The following is a 19,926-nucleotide window of genomic DNA, read 5'->3' on the forward strand; positions in this document are numbered from 1 at the left end:
CAGCAGGTAGCACTGAAGCCAACATAACTGGCAGACATGATGGAAAATAAACTCCTATTTTATTGCAACAAATCAAAGAACTATTTATGTCAAAAGTATCATCAAAAAAAAAAAAAAAGACATAAAGACATGGACAGCTTAAAAAAATCTGATTATTTTAAAATAGTTTTATGAATTTGGAGTAGTCAGAGCATAATTATTTCAACCACAACAGAGTAGTTCCAATTCTACCTGCCTTTATATTTTTGTCACATGAGATGACATTCATATAGCTAATGATGTCAGAATACAAGGAGCTAAAGGAAGCAGGGGTAACAGATCCATGCCTGCTACAGAGCACTCTCCGTCATAATCCATGCCGGAGCCCGAGTCAAACCATTCTTCTGCGGTTAACAAAAACTACTGGAATAAAACAATATTTCTTCTCCTGTGGCTACTCATCTAGACTACATATCACCTTTCTACCACAGACAGTTAACCTGTCGGTTTGCATAGTAGAAGGCTGTGTAAGAAAGCTAAGGATTTTGTCAGTATATTGCCCATCAAGAAGGATCTGCTGTTGTAAAAGTCCAGGCTATTACATACAAAAATACATTAATTTTAAAACCCCAAAGCTAAGACATTAAGATTTTAGAAATGTCAAAATAAGGGTAGACTGGGAAACTTTGATTCTGCTACCTTCTGTGCATGCCTCTTCACATCACACGATCTACATATGCATGCAAAATAAATACACTTTTTCCTTCAGACTAATGAATCATTCCGTACTTAGGGTGAACAACGCTCCAGAAAGCAGTTGTGGAGCACTGATGACTTATTCACAGTACACCAACCTTGCTTACAGAAGGTCGAAGATGTTTAGTGAACATGATAGGGAATTACAGTAAGGAGGAGTATGCTGTCCTGCATTCGAACGTTACTCTTTAGAAACGAAAGTAGAATCTGTTTCTATCACAGGGTTCCTGCGTGATGAGAGTTACGTAAGTCATACACCACCTTCCAACCTCCAAGTCCTGCCGTTTCCCCAGAGGCTGAACAGAGGTATAAGACAGCCCTGTGACTGAATCTATTAAAGATACTGCGTATGCACTTGTCCTGAAATTCTTGATCAATTTAAAATTGTCCCTGGAAAATATGGCACTTGGAGTTCTGGCAGGAGCAGACAGCATAGTTCACATTACATGTTCTCAGCCTCCTTTTCAGAAGCAAATCACAGCTATCCTGCAGTCCAGGTGAACTGTTGCTGCATCCTGCTTCTCAACGCCATCCTTCCTGAAAGGCCTTGGCCAATCCTCTTACATCTGACTGGAAACGTTCCCATCAAGTGAGAAGGCCCTGAAAGACAGCAGCTGGGAGAAAGGCTGCTACCATAAACACAGGAACAAACTGAAAATATCTGGATGCTTTTGAGAAAGTTAGGAGTGGCTCATTATAAACGGCAAACAATCTACAGAACGTAAAGAGATCCTAGGATACCAATCTCAGACTACAATCAAAGATTTCAGTCAGATTATAATTGTGCCTGACTTCATTTTCACGGTTCTTAGCTCAAGAAATCTTATTTGGAGAAACACTGAAGATTCACACTTGCAACTGTGATCTAACAATAACTGAAGACAGTTCTAACAATAAGATGAAGAGGAGGTAAGGGGATCTACACTGACATTTTCATCTCTACACGTTAGTTGCTAAACATTAAGTAGCTGTTCTTCTTTCCAAATATTTAAAAGTAAAAAGCTGAGTAAGGAGGCAGACATGCAGTTTAAAGGAAAGATGGGTGTTGGTAACATCAGCTGACTCAAACCTTGTCTGCAGAAGAAGTTCTGGCACTTCATTCTGACAGCAATGATAGACAGAGAGAACCTGGATCTCTCAGCGCGTTCTCTGAATATAGTAACATTGATCTTATGATGGGCTTCCACAGTAACTGCTTTAAAGAGTGACTGTCCTCCTGCTGTGAAAATCACTCATTTAAAATTATTCCATGTTGGTAGTTTGTCACGAGGTTTTTTGGTTTTGTTATTTTTTTTTTCCTCTTAGCAAAGAAAGAAATACTTTTTTCCAACTCACATCAATACTCTATAGTCCTACTTTTGAAAGTATCTGGTCAAATTAGTATTCGTTGTAAACAATGAAGCAAAGTCATCATTGAAACCTTCAGTTTGTGTCATCAGTATGACATCTCCCTGTTAAGAAATGGTATATTTAGTTTGCTTTTCTGCTTCTACTATCGAGGCTACTGGTACAATTGGACTGTTCATTAAAAAACCCAACACTTACATTGCATGAAATTCCATAGGCTCATATAAAAGAGTTTATCTGGAACTATTTAAATTTATTCCCCAAGATAATACCTTGGATATGGTCAAGAGTCTGCTACTTATCATATTGTCTAAAAACCCAGAGCATCTGCATTGCATGCCATCTTCTACAACAAGAAGCAAGGTCCTTTAGAGTGATCGGTGTATATTTACTACCTGGTAAAACTGCATGCAAAACAACAGTATGTCTAACATCACCTTTCCAAAACATAATCAAATCAGGTTTAGAAATGGTAGACTTTCAAACTCCTGGAGAAGAGGGCAGGAAAGCCAAAATAGTTACTAAGAACATTTCAATAATTCATACTCTCTTACAAATACTGTTGACTTAGCCATTCATTTTACCTTAAGAAGGTATGTAGGAATATTGCTGAAATCTACAGGCAACTTCAAGAGGAAACGAGCTGAGAATTCTCCAGTCTGTAGAAAAAAAAGGTAACACTAATGAGACCTGGCATCTAAAACAGAACCACGAATCAGATGTTCTGAGGATGAAATATTAACCACAAAAATGCGTAAGAGCTCATACCAAACAGAAGGGTTGAGATTTAAAACAACATTTCTCAATGGAATTATTGAAGAGGAAAAAAATAATTTACAGATTTCACAGATGTTATATGAGAAAACACCCTAAAAACCATAAAACATCATTGCCAGTAAGTCAACAGCAAAAAGTAGTCGAATACAACAATGTGCATGACAAAAATCAGACTATACTTTGTTAGGCCCTAAATATAGATGTATCTTGGCTGTACTCATTTCCGGACAAAGGTCTGGCAAGAACTGCAAATAGTCTGAAAGCAAAGCTAAAAACCTGACAAATTTATAAGAGCATATCGATAAAATAGAGGCATCTTCACAAACACTGCAGTTATTCATAAGAGAATTTGTGTTGAGTAAGGTGAGAATGTATCAAAAGTGTCCTCTGAATAAACACAGAGGAAGAACTGAAGTAGAAGGTTTTATATAATTTGTTTTCAGAATTATGTGACTCTTAACACCTAGACAACCGTTTACTGAAAATTTGCCGAGCATCCCCTACACGTTGCTCTTTTTAATGCATAAAGTGTATGCAAAGGAAATGGAAAGGATTTCCTTTCTGTTTCATACACTTCCTCAAAACCAGACTTTGTCCACCTGGTTATGAAGCAATGAAATTGGCTCTTTTTGAAAAACAAATGCTTGCCTGATTTCCTCCATATTAATTTTTTTGTCATCCCTATTTTTTAATTCAATAAAGTAGCCATACAGCAGGTATATTTGTAATGTTGAATTAGCAGTACAAAAAGCATTAAACATTAATTTTATCAGTTAAGTACAAAAAATCAGGACATCTTGACACAAGGTAGCAAAACTTTTTTCAGTTTTAACACTGCCCTGTCTTTGCATACATACACTACTTAGTTATGTGACGACATACAGTTTTTAAAAAACAGCCCTTCATTTTAACAGGAAAGGGGACAAATCAAAGCTCTGTAAATATACAGCATTCATTCTCCCACAGTAACACATATGTACTACTTCACTATTCCCTGATCATAGTTATCTGTACCTTATTTTCATTTTACTATTTTAAGTGTTTTGCATAGCCAGACAAAGCGAGAAGAAAAATACTTTTAAACAAGAAATGTACAATATACAAATTTTAACAACGTGTACATCCATCTATGGTGAATGTGTATATTGCAATTCTCATTAAGAGGGTGAATGTAAATACTACATTAGATTTAAACAGGATCATCTTTATTGTGTATGCGGCTATACTTTGTGGTAAGCAAAAGCCTATAACACGTCTGAAATAATGCGAGCATCCTTTCTGTAAAATGCAGCAGTGACCCATGGAAGAGATGTAGACGATCTTGACAGCAAACAGGTTCCCTGGGACCACGTTCAGACGGCTTCTGAGTATCTCTAGGGATGGAGATCCCACAATCAACACTGACGGAAACGAGTTTGCAGATGCACAAGCCTCTCTGAGAATGTACTGGAGGTCAAAGTCAATGGAAACTGGCTTTCCAAAATGAATAGTAAGCTGCCAAGCAGGGCAGCTGAGGAACAGAACTGACTGTTTGCTAAGCATGTTTTTCTGTGGTACTAACATGAAATAAAATTGAGAAGGAAAAAAAATTCTACAGAACTGGATTCCTTCAATTAATTTTATGCCTAAAGTAAGCAAAGATTTCATCCCAAGCAATTACACACATATAGACAAAGATGCTGTATTAGACAGATGTACAATAAGCAATACTAATATCAGTGCCAATTTGTTTCTTGGTCTATGTATCAGGCATGAACTAGAGATAACTCATTCTACCATCCAGTCACTAAAGAAGAAAAAACAAAACCTTGAACGCAACCAAAATCTTTCCAACAGTACCTTGCCAGTTATATAATTTGCCAAAAAGGTTTGCATGATGTGAGGTCGTAATCCACCCTGCTGCCAGCTAGCGCAGAATTGCCCTTAAAAATTTGTCCCTGGTAGTCACATAATAGAGGCAAAGGAATTGCACATAGAAACGCTATGCAACAAAAAGTGAGCTTATATTATATTAAAGCCAGGCTCTGAAACCTTTCCTGATGACACTACTCGATGTCAACTTTCTGATGCTGTATTACTTATGTATGCAGAAAAGTGACTGACTTCTTGTGCGTGCATAATATGAAGACTGCTTTGATGACAGTCAGGGCACTGGCTTTTTATTCAGAGTAAAATGGGTATTATAGATAGTGCTTCTGGTCTGGACTTATCTTCCAAAAAGATGCCATACAACATTTGCCATAAAATCCAGAAAATTATTTCTGGTAAAACACCAAGTCTGATGAACTGGGATGGCCACTGAACAGATGAATGGCCTCTGATCAAAACATCAGCTGTTCCAAGATGTGGAAGTAAATAAGGACTTGCAGTCTAGATCTTTATGTCATTCGGTCAAGACTATTTTGCAATGTATTACTTCCAAAAGGGTTCTGGATGGGCAGGGAGCAGTCCCTGTCCGTGGTGCTCGCCTACCCAGCCCCAGCCAGACGGTCACAGGTATCAGGTCGAATCACATGAATTTCTGGCCACAGCACTGAGAGATTAGATAGTTGATGGGCATCTGTATCAGCTGATACTCTGCCAACATAAAGCTACTAAGCTAGATAACAGTTTGTCTATTTGTCATGGATCTTGGAGATCAGGAAATTGGAGATACTGGAACAAAGGTATAAAAGCAAATTTCTGTTCCATTTTGGGAGACAGCACTGAATTCAGGCCCCCTCTTCAAACTTTTTTAACTCAGGCACTTAGGATGATTGCTTTCGTAACACTGTGCAAGGTTCATTTATAGATGATTATTTCAGAAGTCTGCTGAGCTACTATCAATTCATGAGAAACAGCAACAACATGAATTTCAATGACTTCTAGGCAGAGGAGATAACGTGCAGTTTACCTCTTGCTTTTCAGAAAAACACTCCTATTGCACTGATCATCAAGACTAACAAGACAGTTGTAAAGGACAGGAAAGAGAACTACACAAGTTAGTTTTATAGTTTTGAGTTTTAGGGAACTCATCAACACGCCTCTGTCATGTAGATACCAGGTTCATAGAATCTCCAAACAAGACTCTGAGAGTCTTCATGATAGAGAATGTAAACTCTGAAAACAAAGCACATGCTACAGAAACCTCAAATAGCTCTGCAATGATTAAAAGGATTTGCCTCAAAATGTATTTAAGATTTTATTGGAATTCTTATGCAAAAAATTGCAAATGCAAAAGAAGTTCTTTACTCAGTCACCAAAGATTGACAAAAGATTCAAAAGGCTTGAGTAGATATGCCTTTCCTATTAAAAAAAAAAAAAAGGGAAAAAAACCCCTAGTTTTCTACAATCTTGAGTAGAATTTTGGCAGCTGCCAAAAATTATGATAAAATCTCAGTACAGTTCAGAAAGCCTTCCCCATTTCAATAAACCAGTCTGATGATATTTACAGATGTGGCAAGTTGTTTGTGATGTGAGCTATAGAGAATAATGTTTAAGAGCCAATTAATTTCAATTAAATATTCTGATCTATAAACATGAAAGAGATCTGAAATTCTCTGATAAAGAAATTTTTATTCAGCTTAAAATAAAAAAGCCTAGATGACTTGTCTAAGAAAAGAAAAACAGATGAATATAAGTACCATGAGTTGTAAAGTAAACATCCTCGCATCACCTGTAACTTAAGGATGAGTAAAGTGACACAAAGCTGAATTCTAGGCCCTGATAACAGGAATAGCTGAATTGTCATCAATTTTCAGACTGCATCTATTTCAGAAAATACTGCTTCTGAAGGTCAGTATATCTTAAGAGTATGCTATTGATGAAATCAAGAGGGGCATACATTCAGCATAAACACAATTAGAGAATTCCTGATAGATCTTAGTCCATACTTCCCATGATAAATATAAACCAGCAGAAAAAACTGATTTTTGCAAAGCCTACTCTGTGGCAGAGATCAGTTAAAAAAAAAAAAAAAGAAATCAAATCACACACTAACCAAAATGTCTATATTGCCACTAGCCTCATTTTAGAAGGCTGAGATGGTATACATAGTGTTTCTACACAGCATGGCACATTTCCCAGGCAACGGATACAACTTCAGGAAACGGATAAGCCAGTTTACTGTCTGACTGCTGTATGAAGACATGGCCCTACAGAGTCACTGCTCTAGCCCATCTCACGTCCTCCTGTCCTTCTGCAGGAAATTACTTGCAGTTTTTTTCCCTCTCCTGTTTAGGTTCCTGAAACAACTCATCTCAGCTTAGACAAGTGCCAGAGAGATACAGGCAGCTGCAGCTACCAATTAAGTCAACTCGATCATAATGTGGAACCACACCCTAATACATCCTACCCCTAAGCAGCCTGATTTGCCTGGGCAGGGTGTCATACCAACAGTGTTAATTCTGCCTCTCAAATCTTCAGAGCTAACTCAAACTTCCACATAACATTGTACTGTGCCCTCTAACTACTGCACAGGCTTTTCAACAGTTTTCAAAGTTTTCATCTATAAATCAGATGAACTAACATCAGGTTGAAAAACAGTTACTCACCTGGAAATCTAGTTCAACCAAGGCAGTGGAATGATAGCAATGTACAAAACAGGCAGTATAGAACATGAGCTGGAGTCAAATGGAAGTTTTCTCCATTTGAAACGTAAAGCACGGAGGTCCACAGAAACAACTTAAGTTTTCCAAGGCAAGAGCTGTATTTATTAAAATAAAAGGATTACTAAAAGTATTTTAGCAGAAATATTCTTAATAGCTTACCCAGTTGTTTTTTTTGCCAGCATAGATTTCCATGTTTTCTCCATACTGGGGCTCTTCAAGTAAAGTCTGATATTCAAACATGAGACGAGAGCTCTCGCGTAATCGGCTGCACTGAAATTGGTGATACTGCTGCACAAGCTCTTTCACAACAAGCAGGAGGCATTCAGGGTTTGAAGGATTCCAAGAAGCTAAATTCTGTTGAATCAGAAAAGAACAGAGACCAAAATTGTTTACAGCAATAGAAAGATCAGCATTCCCCTTTCCATACAGATACCATGGGTACATATGCATATGGAAGCTTTGTGATAAAGCTAAATCATTATATTAAATGCAAAGGTTGCATCATGCTTTGGAAGAAAACCAGGTCAAACAGCAAAAGCAAGCCTTAATGTCAAATAAGAGTCCATATAGGGACCTACCAGAAAACTGATAACAGGGCTACTACCAGGCATAGACAGGCCCAAATTACCATTCTGTTCTTCCCTACAATTATACCGTTGTATCTGAGCACTTGAAACACTTGAATTCAAGAAAATTAAAACTGATATGAAACATACAGGGATCGGGTAAGTACAACCCTGCACAGTATCTGACTCAAAAAGCAGTCAGCCAAGTCAATATGCCAAGTTAACACCAACTATGGAAACTATTCTGCTCCATTATTCAAATAGTGGATGTAGTATTGACAGTGACAGAGCAAATAGGTTCTCTTCTGTTGCCTCAACCTTGTGCTTTACTTCACCTTGACTGTCTCTTCACAAGAGTTACCTTGACCCATTCCCTTAACACAAATGCCATCCATACACAAGTCTCATCAATGTGCCTGGCAGAAGTTTTTATTACAAGTTGACTGTATATCAAGAAACACAGCTAACAGAAGTAAAGATGTTAATACAATGAAGATAACTGTGTCAGTAGCACAGTAGCAATGTTATCTCCCAGTTTAACTACTCTAACATTGGCTTAGACCAGTCTTCCATGTACAGTAAGTTTTATTCAGGAAGGTTTTCTGTGTTACAAACCATACCTAACATGATCAGTGTTGCATGCCTACATCTGGTTGACCTAGAATGGATCTAGGTCAAGGGCAGATGAGGACTCGTCCTGTACTCCATGCTGATAGGACATGAGACAGTTCTGATGCAAAAGTATTTAGGTCCTCATATGCTTTGTACTTAGGTCCTCAACAGGTCTTCTTGATACAAGCTCAGGGCATGTTAACATAGTCATGCAGCTTTTGGTCAGCTTTGAGTATAAGCAAAATTAATCTGTATTTCTGTATATCACATAGACATATGCCAACAGAGTAGCTGCAACACGATGTTAAATTGCATGGATTGTACAGTTTACATTAAGATCCTTAGGACTAGCAAAGACGTCTGCATTTTACAACTAAGTGAAGATATAATATAGTAGCTTCAAATAAAATTACTTATCAGTATCTAACTCGAAGTAGTTACAGATGGCATGGTTACTTTTGTCCTGGAAGTTGCAGACATTTCATAAACAAATTATATCCATAATTTACACTCTTCAGGAAGGACAAAAAAAAGCATTAGCCCTTTTTTACCTCTTCAGTGGAAAAACTGCTTCGTTGTGCAGCAAATGAAAGGACAGATAATATTTCTGTACTTTGAAATAGCTATCTTAAGACTGCCTTGTATTCAAACGCATAAAAAATTATGTTTCTTAACCTAGGTTAAGTAATTGAATGAAGCTGTATAAAAAACATGTCCCCTAAAATATACAAGCTATTCCTATTTTGTATAACACCAAAACTAATAAATACATGTGATCAGGTTGCACAGAGAAGTTGTCGAGTCTCTGTCCTTGGAGACACTCAAAACCGGACTGGACAAGGTCCTGGATAGCCTGCTCTATCTGACCCTGCCCAGGCAGGGGGGCTGGACTAGATGATCTCTAAAGGCTCTTTCCAACCTCAGCTATTTTTTGATTCTATGAAGAGGTTTACAAAAAGCTCAAGCTGAAACAGAGGATCTTCTCAAGATGAGACTCCATAGTTCTGCCCTAAAAATAAGTTAATGAGTTGTGTACCAATTTTATCTTCTGATACTCTGGAAAAGCAGACAGAAAGCCTAATCAGCTATTCACCAGGCACCACACCTTCAGCTTTACAAAGAAATCTACTTGTAGCCTAGTCTCTAACTATGTGGCTATTTCTGTTAAAAAGGCTTATAATTTTTATTATCTCTGATGACTGTAGTTCATGATATATCCCTTTGGAATGGTTTTATACAGACTTCAGTGTGTATATATATATATATATATATGATGGCTTAATACTTCAAGCATTTATCTTTCTACAACTTTATATTTGTTTCCCTCTGAAGTCACATATATTAAGATGTTATCAAAATGAATTTCTCACTTTCAGCATCATCACTTAAAACATGCAAGTCTAATTTGTCAGTGAAAGTGACATGAAATATGTATTGCTTCCTTGAAAATCTTGCTTTTTTTTGAGAAAAAAAAAATCTATAGTGTTTACTAAGGCAATTTTATCTCAAATCTTACCACATGTTGTTTTTCCTGAAGTCCCCAGTCCTGGAGGGGATCAATTTTAAGAGAATCTCAGCTACATTCTACCCATCCTCTCCACCCCTTCTCATTTAAGTTAATAGCTACCAGAGAGGGAGAGAAATCTGTGTATCCACTACCCACATACAGAAAAAAAGAGACAAAAATAAAAGAAATACAATTTAGAAATACAATCCTTTTTCTATCTCATAAACATGGTTTTCAGACCACTGTCATGACTTTCAGCAACACGCTTCATGATTTTTGAATGACTATGGCTGGCAGCGCTGCATTAACTGTCTACGCACCACTCATTCCTGTGATTAGGATGAAAAACATACGTTCCTGTCGCACAAAAACAGTTAGGGGAAACAGAGTTTTGGAAGGTGGTGCTCTCATTCTTCAGAAACATTGTTCTTGCTTTGATAAAAAAAAAGAAAAACTTAAAATCTTAGAGTGTGGATGGAACACTTAGGGGAACACTTACCTCTAGAGAGCACAGATTTGAAAAACACCTGATGTTTACATAATTTACAGATTCACCTAACACTGCCAGGCTCAGCTTAAGAAACATAACGTAACTGCTGATCACAATTTGCTTTGTTTTACATGGATGAATGAAGAGTTCAATGAACAGTTACAGGATTAAACTGTACTCCTGCTGCTCAGTATGACTACGGTAGAAAGGGCTGCTCAGCATGGCTAAGATGCTATCCTTGAACCTCTGCCTTTAGAAGCTACCACTGTGTCACAGACTTCACATTTGACCATGGCTTGAAGTAAAAGTACTCTGGTTTTTTTCTTCCTAGACAGTAAGAACACCTATAAAACGGGAATATTATCACTGCCATATCTTAAAAGGTAAGCTACATTGCAGAGTAATTGGTGAACGGGTGAGATACTAACGTGGTTCATGTAAGTTTCTCAAATACATACCACAGAGCGACCGAAAGCCTTGTTCTACTTTGGCTGCCATCTACAGCTGGTAAAATTTTATTCCCGACTTGAACCCATTTAAGCTTAGCCGATTCTACAAAATATTAGAGAAAATTTATCAGGTAGACAGCGTCTTCTAGGAAACACATTTTGTATCATTCAGTCTGAAACCAGACTGTGTATAACCTCAAATTTCCTGTTCCCAAGCTGCTGCTCAAATAAAGCATTTCCAGAAGGCCAGAGGATGTAATATGCCAGTATGTACTGGTATCAGCCAGACAAGTGGGAATAACCTTTCCTCCTAATGACATTGGTATAACACAATAGAAACGTTCTGTCAAAGGAAATGACCAACAATATTTTAATAACTGACCTAAATGCAACCGAACCTTTTGTTTTTTAAATAACGTTACACTACAGAAACAAAAAAAGAGCAAGAGGAAATCCATTGTCATTTGTCCAGCATGGAGCTAGAGTATTGCTCTCTTCAAAGAATTCAAGAACACTGCATCAAAACAGTGTTTATGCTGTATTGCCTTTAAGCTACAGGAATTAAAATGAATCATTTGACTGTAGGATCCTTACTCAATACCTTTCATTCAGTAACTAAAGATTCAAACAAAGTATGAACTGGTTATAAAAATAAATCACCTGGAGAAAAATTCAACTACCCACTCAGTACATACATCGATTACAACAGATTCTCACTGATGAAAGAGTAAATATCCAATGGTTACACAAATTTTCTCTAACACAAGTTCTGATTTAAATAAACATTAATCTTTAACTTCAGAATTATATTATTGTAGTGCTTGTTATTTGGCAATTGGCCATTACATTTCTAGCCATTTTGTTAACTTTGCAGAAGTGTTGTTCTTTTCAGAAGATCTGAATTTATAAATTTTAACACACACTTCTGAATACAATGAAATATTTATGTATGAAATTTCTTTTTACATATCTTTAAGTGTTGCTTATTTGCCCTAAGCACTAGGTTCATTCATCTGAAGATACTTTTAAACCATTTTATTGTGATCCAATTTCAACAGTATGTCAAAATACAGGCTACATTGATCTCTCAGTTTCAAATGGTACCGTCTTTAATCTACCTTCTATTTTTGAAATCGAAGACAAAGTAAGCAGCTACCTGTAACATACATGGTTGAAACCTAACCAAAGCAGAATTTTATGTTTATTAAATTGATGCCTTTTAGAATGTCTTAATTGCTACAATTTCAGCATTATAATGATTCTTCTGAGAACATGCAAGGATTTGTCACTTTAGCCAATGAGAGTAGTGTCCCTGCAACAGTAAATTGGCCTCCTCCTTTAAGGATAAAGGATCTTCTAAATAAAATTTTATTTAGCAATGAAGTATTGTATATACTATTAGACTTTGGAAGTTGTTTTAATAAGCAAAATCTTAAACTAAAGGCTTTGGAGTAAAAAGAAAGAGTAGCAGCCTGTGCACTTCATTTTCTGATTGTTTGCCTGAAGGCTGTATTCCAACCCTAGCCAATACAGCTTTTTAAGAAACAGTATTTTAAAATATTTAAAAGATTAGATGAACAGAGTGAGCTTCCAGAGTTTCTGTGTTCCACGGCTCCAAGTTTTGCCACAAACCCCAGATCTTGCATAAGAATTATGCTCTGAATGCAATTTCAAAATTATGAGTTCTAGTTGTTACGGCTTCAGAAAAACCCTGAAAATATGAAAACACACATAACCTCATTTTCTACAGCCAGACTGTTGAAGCCTGGCAGGTATGAAAAACCCAATTAAAGAAATAACCAGTAAATATGTATAAATATTGTTGTTGCTTTCTGCGGCTTCTATCAAAATTTCCTTCTGCTCTGCTCTCCAGGACCTTCAGTTCTGTCCCTGACAAAACGTATACATCATGTTATTTTAGCAAAATCACACGCATCCTAAAAAGAGATGTTTTTTATCTGAAATTGCTATGAAATTACAATTAAAATGAACTTTAGATTAAAAAAATGAGCACACTGACTGGGGTACTGACAGACTAAGTTACATATTTCACTCAATAAATCTTTTCTAATTTGAAATGAGATTTCTGCAGACTTTCCAGAGAGTTAATCAAATTTTACAGAACAATCACTAATGCATTTAAAATAAAGAAATCCAGACTTGGATCCAATTCCTTGTCTTGTTTGCCAACAGATATCTTTAAGTGAACTCTGCAGCGCAAACTCTCTAAGTTACTCAAAAGTTAGCCAGCTAGACTGAAAGTGGCCCACTGTACAACAACATACAAGTATGAATCAACTCAAACTGTGCATCTGCAACTAGTTCTGCATTCATATTCATCTCATATGAAGGCTTACATGCAAATCTCGGGCTGGTTACGACCATTTTTAATGTTATCATTTTTTCAGCATATCACTAAAGAACTTACCTGTCATTTCTGAGCACACAGATAGAGGCTCAATTAAACAACTCTCTTCTGTCTAGACACTGCTCGTATGTCTCTCCATAATGTCCACTAAAACTAGGAGCAACTGCACACTTCAGGCCTTAATTTCAACCTTTTAATTGGCTTTTGGCTTGGCCATACCGCAACTTGCGTAACTTTCATTTTCTAAAAAGGTAAATTGTTACCTCATCTTAATCAGATTATTTTAGTAGCAAGTTTAGTAGCATCAGAAGATAACTATGTATTTTCTTGTGGACACAAAAGCCTGGTAACGTCATCTGTGATGACTGGTTAATCCCCATTTTTCCAATTAGGGAATGAATTCAAAATGGTCTACAGGAATGAATTCAAAATGGTCTACAGGAAAAGTAATGGAATGAGAACTTCCATATGATAAAAAGCAGACTTCAGAAGCATCGTTACCCACACAGTTGTAGCAACGGTGATACAGAAGATGGCCAATAACTATTTACCTATCTGTGAGTAAGCAATTCAACATAAGGAAGCTGAATATTCCTTTGTGGCAGAAGCTTCCCTGTCAATTGCTATTTTTTTTCATTACTGGACTAAGTTTCAGGAAAAGGTCTTTGAGAAAATAGTTATCTAGACCTTAGAGTAATTAAGCAATAGCATGTACATCCACTAATTTGCCCTCTGCCTCACACTGTGCGGCAATATAAATAGAAAAAATAATATTCAGTTATTATACAGAGACTAGTAGAGCATAGGCATCCATTAAACTATGTCTACACTGGAGAAATCCAAAGTGATTCAGGAGATCTGTTCTGAAGATCTGCCAGATATTAATTTAAACAAGAGCATAATTTTCACTAAGAAGTATAACCCCACAGATTTTGTTGGGGTGCAAAGTCAGTCTTTGAATTCCCTGGCTCTTGATCCTGTCTCCTGACAGGAATTGGCTGCATAGTGAGAGAGCAGTTTGATTGGGAAAGGTTTTTGGACCATCAGACACGACCAAAGTGTTGAGAAAATGAATTCACTTCAAATGTGTATAAAGAGGCAGAGTAAAGACATTATAAGGCCACCCACAGAGAGTGCAATTTAAGCCATTTCAACAGTAACTCATTTAAATGAATAGCAATGACACCAACTGGATTTCAAAGAGAGACAAAAAATTTGCAGCCAGACAGTATCAGTTTTAATGAGATATTCTTAGAGGTGAGGCAAGTGAAAACCCCCTACAAAGTAGTTTCTCAGCCCTACTAGCAAAGACATGAAGATTTTAGCTTTCCAAAGTAGCCATACTATTCAACTTTTGGCAAAGAAACCACATCTAAGTTTTGTTCTGGAACATTTTGTGCCTTGCAGTCTTTCTTTTATCCTTCCAAAAAGCTAATCAAGAACCTATGCAAACTACACAGTGTCCGTGATTACCTATTCCCACTTTTTTCAGAAAGTAATGCACCCTGTGTTCCATAAGTAGCTAATTCATAGCCTCCTTCACAGGTTATTGCTTATTTCATAACTCCAGGCAATATCTGAAACAAAGTATAATTCTACGCTATCAGAAAGAAAATATGATAACAATTTCTAATTGATCTGAAGTTGTTTTTCTTTGAAATGTGTTTAAATATCCAGGTTGCCAGAATATCTTCCAGGAATGTGATTTTAAGGAAGACAGATTGTAACTGTTTTTCCTGGCTATACTACAGGAAACAACAGCAAGTTCTTATTTTAAGTTAGTGTACTTTTATATTTCTAAGCAAGAAATTAACTTTCACAAGAAAATGTCAGTAAACAAAACCTCCCAAGCCCATAACAGTGGTAATGAATTTCTATTGCATCTTTCATCCAGAATTATCATCAAGAATAATATAAGTACAGATTTGCATTTTGTTTGTGTCTCTGCGCACCACATGCACACAACTTGCATCCTACAGTGGCTTAAAATCAGTACCAATGTAAGTTTTTACCTGAAATGAGAAAGATCACACTGTAATATCAGCACTTATGCTCCATATAAATACAGAGGAGATATGGGTCCAGTGGTTACAGCATTTGTCTAGAAACTGGGATATCTGGTTTCAGCCCCTGCTTTGCTATAGTCTTCATGGTTCACCACGAGGAAATTGCTCACAGAAAAAGGCACAGGATAATTATCTGCCATATGCTCACATCTTTCTATCAACAGATATTTTTCACAGTATTTGCAGGGCTGGAGTGTTGTAACAACTTCAAAGGCTTCAGTTTCTTAGCAGCCAGCACTTAAACATCCTACAGGCTGCAGTTTCAAGTCAATCACTGTAAACCTACATGCCATCTACTTGTCATCTTATTTTCACAGGTTCTTCATATCCCCCTCCCCCAAAGCACCACTGGAACAACTTTCTGGAGTGATCTGCTTGAAATGATCATTTTTGGGCACAAGCAAACACCAAAACTTAACATTTCATAAAAACAGTTCAACTCAGGAGCACTTTTGTCACGGCAAATACCACCAAAGAACTTACAGACCTGGTGTGTTTTACTAGCTATTGTGCATAACAGATTAAAAGTTTGCATAAAGCAAAGCTTGGGATAGTCAATATTTATTTTATTTTTTATTTTTAGTGAGAGGCTGTGAAAACTCAATGCAGAAATTACAATAGCTTATAAATGCTTAGCTGAAATCTCAAATACCTGAAGGCCTTGAATTAGCATGAGAATACAGAGCAGGAAAACAACATACTAAGAAAGGAATTCTGCTTTCAGAAAAGCACCTTACATTTTGTATAATTATTTTCCCTCTTTTCTTCCACTGGCCACACAGTGTGATTCTTGATTAACGATCCCATACCCAAGGCGACTCTAAAATAAACCCCGGCAAATCTGACACATGGAGAATACTCTTCTGCATTCACCTAGAATAAATGCACCACTGCCTCTCAAGTACCATTCACCCAAAAAAGGAGTTAACTCAGCTTCCAAAGGTTACTACAAATTACTTCTATGCCCTGCTGTAGAAGCGGTTAAGATAGCTGATCTTTGTATGTTAAGGGTGCTCTGGAGATGCAGAAACTGTGAAGCTGAGCCCAGAAGAGCATTTTTAAGTTGTGCATTTTTCCTGAAAAAGTCCGTGAGTTTCTCCCACAGAGCTCTCTTACAAGATAATCAGACCCTTAAAAGGTACAACTGTCTACTATCAAAAGAGAGAAAGTACAATACTATCTAATTAATCTCCTAAAGACTTGGCATGTGTAAGTATTTCTTGTCCTACTTTACTAAGGGATTAGAGCAAGTTTTGTTCCTTTCCAGACCTCCCAGCATATCTCTCTCAGAAAGCAGATGGTACCTTTACCTGTTCTGAGAAGGAATTTCTTAATTCCCTCAGCACGTATAAATCCCAGCATGAGGAATCCAGTGCACTAATCATTAGTTAATCCACATGAGTACACATCACTTTTCCCCTTGGGAGTCTGTTACCAGAGGCATACATATTTAACTAGACATGGCAAGTCAAAGGAACAAAGCACGAAGACAAGATTAATTTCAACACAAGACATATGCACATGCATCTTTTACCTAAAGACTTATTCATCGTGCACTGATGGTAGTGTGAACAGGCCCCAGCTCCTCAGACCCTCAGTGGACCAGAGAACAGATCACTGTCTCAATGCTTTACCTCAAGAGTCCCTTTGTAAATAGCAAGTCTTTCACACTTATCAGTTCTTGGGGTTTTTCCTTTCCTGTCAAAACAAGTAATTTTAGCTACAGCAAAGAGGCAGAACCTTCACAGCTGATGTTTTGGACAGCGTTCACTAACATCCCTTGAGCATTTATTGTTGGGTGGCACATGCAGAACTGTTTCCTTCTAACCATTTTTTCCTCTCCTCAAATCCCATAAATTAAAATCAATATATCACATGGTGGATCTCACTGGCCAAGCAGTATTTCCATCTTCATTTTCACATTTGTGCTACAAGAGAGTTTATACAGCCTTGAAAATACAGTCCCTAAAGAAAACATTTACAAAATGCCATTGTGTAAATCATAAGACATTGGAAATCAAAATTATTGCTCTACTATACTGGACAAATTAATGCAAATTACTTATCTCTTCTCAAAAAATCAGTATAAGAAAAGAACACTTATTTGGTTCCTTTATGCCAGTAAAAGCTGCATCTCTGGGATGAGGCAAAATTCACGTAAAACTGCATGAACGCTAATACTGCAAACAAAAGACACAAGACGTTGACTAAATCTGAACTATATTTCTGTAGTTATCTTTAAAAAATTAGCAGATATGCCTGAGGATCTGAGATGGAAGATAGCAAGGAAACGCATACATAAAAGCATGTAAAGAATGAGTAAAACAAAGAGAGGCTTTGAAACAAATACAGGTGGAAACTTAGATCAGTAAAAAGAAAAGAAAATATAGCTTGCACCCTCGTCCATTTGGGGAAATTAATAGATCCTTTGAAAATTACCCTGAGTGCAAAGACATTTCTTTGCCCCAACAATACCTTCTGAAGTGAAGAACGTGCAGGGTCCCAAACTTAAACTAATCCCATTGGAGGAAAGTACAATTATAGATTATAACAGAATTCACAGTCTAGAATTTAATCAAATATAAAACTGCATTGTCAGACAGAATCATTATTTCTAACTGACCTTCTGTAATCAATTAATTTAAAAGTCTTTTCTGCTTGCATATTCATAGGCAATGACCAACTTTCTCTACAGAAAAATGAATTATCATGGCTCAACAACTTGAATCAATGGGCATACCACATTGAATTTAAATGTAATCTCAGTTCAGGAATAGTGCTAGATCTGATCTTTTCTCTGGGTTTTTTTTGTGGTTTGTTTTGTTTTGATTTAAAAAAAAAAAAAAAAAAAAAAAAAAAGAAAACCTTGTAAATGTGTTTCTAGAAAGCTAAGAAACTGTTGCCTTTAGGCCAAGCCATTTCTTACTGTTCTAGAGTTCCTGCAAGGAAGCAGAGTGTATTGGGCCAGTACCATTGCACATCAGGGCCCTAATCCTTTAATTTTCTGCCAGTTTCTCTAATAATAATTTTCTTGCAAATTTTAATAAAACATTGCTCAAGTAAAGTATGATTATATTTTAATTAACTGAAGCAAAAATTAGTCATAACTACGTTATCAGTTTGCTGGTTCATATTAAAGAATTATCAATGCCAACATTATTATTGCACTCCCAGACCTCCAAATAAAAGACATTCTGCTTTCGTATGTCCGGCTTGGGATATCCAACTTTATATTTTTGGTTTAAACTAATGATGACTTGAAAGTCAATGAGATGCTGGAATTCATTATACCATCCTTACCACTATCAAGGCCTTTATTTCCTGCAAAGCAGGTGTATTATACATACATATAAATACATGAACACATTTAGGCATCAGTGTCTGGTAACTGGCAATCTGAAGTTATGTCACAGAACGTGTCTTCCCTCCAGTATGACACCATTCACCTGAAGAGTCTTTTGTTTGCTCAATCCTGTTGCTTCCTCAGGCAACCCTTAGTGATAACAGAGAAGACTGCTTCGTGAAGGAAAAAACGATGCCTATCGAATACACTGGGAAGAGACAGTGAAGGAGACTAGGGCTTTGCTAGATCAACCTGACTGGCCACAAAAAAGCATTGCTGACAGAGAGAGGCGTTCACAGTGCATTAATAGCGTGTAACATACTGAGAAAATCTGAGTAAGTTCCACAGTTTCCTCCAAGTGCTTTCTAAAACTATCCTTCTCACAAAGTCTAGAAATCCCTTCAAGAGTTCCTACAGAAAAGGAGTAACAGTAATACACCCTGAACATAGAGGGGATAGCACTAGATGCAGATGTCTTCGAAACAGGCAGTAGAAGAGTTGCCAGGCACAGCTCCTTAAATGAGAAGTGGTGAAAAGTCTCTGAAAGTGGTCAAAGTCTCTGAAAACTGATAGAAAAGACAAGGCAAAGGAGCAGCCTTTGCTTTGTCTTCATGGACTGTGAGGTGCCCTTGTGAACAGAGTCATTGCCTACAAGAACAACTGCAGATTCAGTGACTCCAACTATCCCTTAAAGAATATTCAAAGGCCTGCTCCCCCCTCCCCCAGTTTGTTATCTAACATAACCACACAGAGTTCACAACTTAGATTTTTCTCTTGTTCATGTTTGTTATGCCATTGCCTGGCACTCTTAAAGTTAAAGAGTTTGCACATAAACTCAGGCAAACATCCTGGAGAACTGGAAGGAACACCAGGAAGATGGAAATAGAGAGTATCTAACAGGACCAGTAAATTAAATAAAGCAGGACCAGTGAATTAAATAAAAGGGGTTAAGAAACAGAACAACTAAGTTTGAAATGCATTCAGATTTCAGTCATGCAAGGGTCCCTCGCTGAACAGCATTAAAAAAAAAGTATATTGGCAAAGCTACCTAACAGAGCTTTGACTATATACAGAGTA

The 19,926-nt window shown here is 37.0% G+C and overlaps 1 protein-coding gene across 4 annotated transcripts in view; it reads right to left on the reverse strand.

Moving 5' to 3' along the window:
* BABAM2 (BRISC and BRCA1 A complex member 2) overlaps positions 1-19,926 on the reverse strand; it is a 176,062-nt gene that overhangs the window by 114,478 nt on the left and 41,658 nt on the right. For all 4 annotated transcript variants that reach the window (XM_087774426.1, XM_087774427.1, XM_087774428.1 and 1 more), the window contains 2 exons: positions 7,608-7,802; positions 2,667-2,741 (listed from right to left, as the gene is read on the reverse strand). In XM_087774426.1, the coding sequence (XP_087630552.1) occupies positions 2,667-2,741; positions 7,608-7,802 (270 nt within the window). The remainder of the gene's footprint in view (positions 1-2,666; positions 2,742-7,607; positions 7,803-19,926) is intronic.

Source organism: Nipponia nippon, unplaced genomic scaffold (genome assembly GCF_047370975.1).
Source record: "Nipponia nippon isolate SJK-2023a ecotype South Korea unplaced genomic scaffold, ASM4737097v1 scaffold_4, whole genome shotgun sequence".
In the NCBI taxonomy this organism is placed as follows: Eukaryota; Metazoa; Chordata; class Aves; order Pelecaniformes; family Threskiornithidae; genus Nipponia; species Nipponia nippon.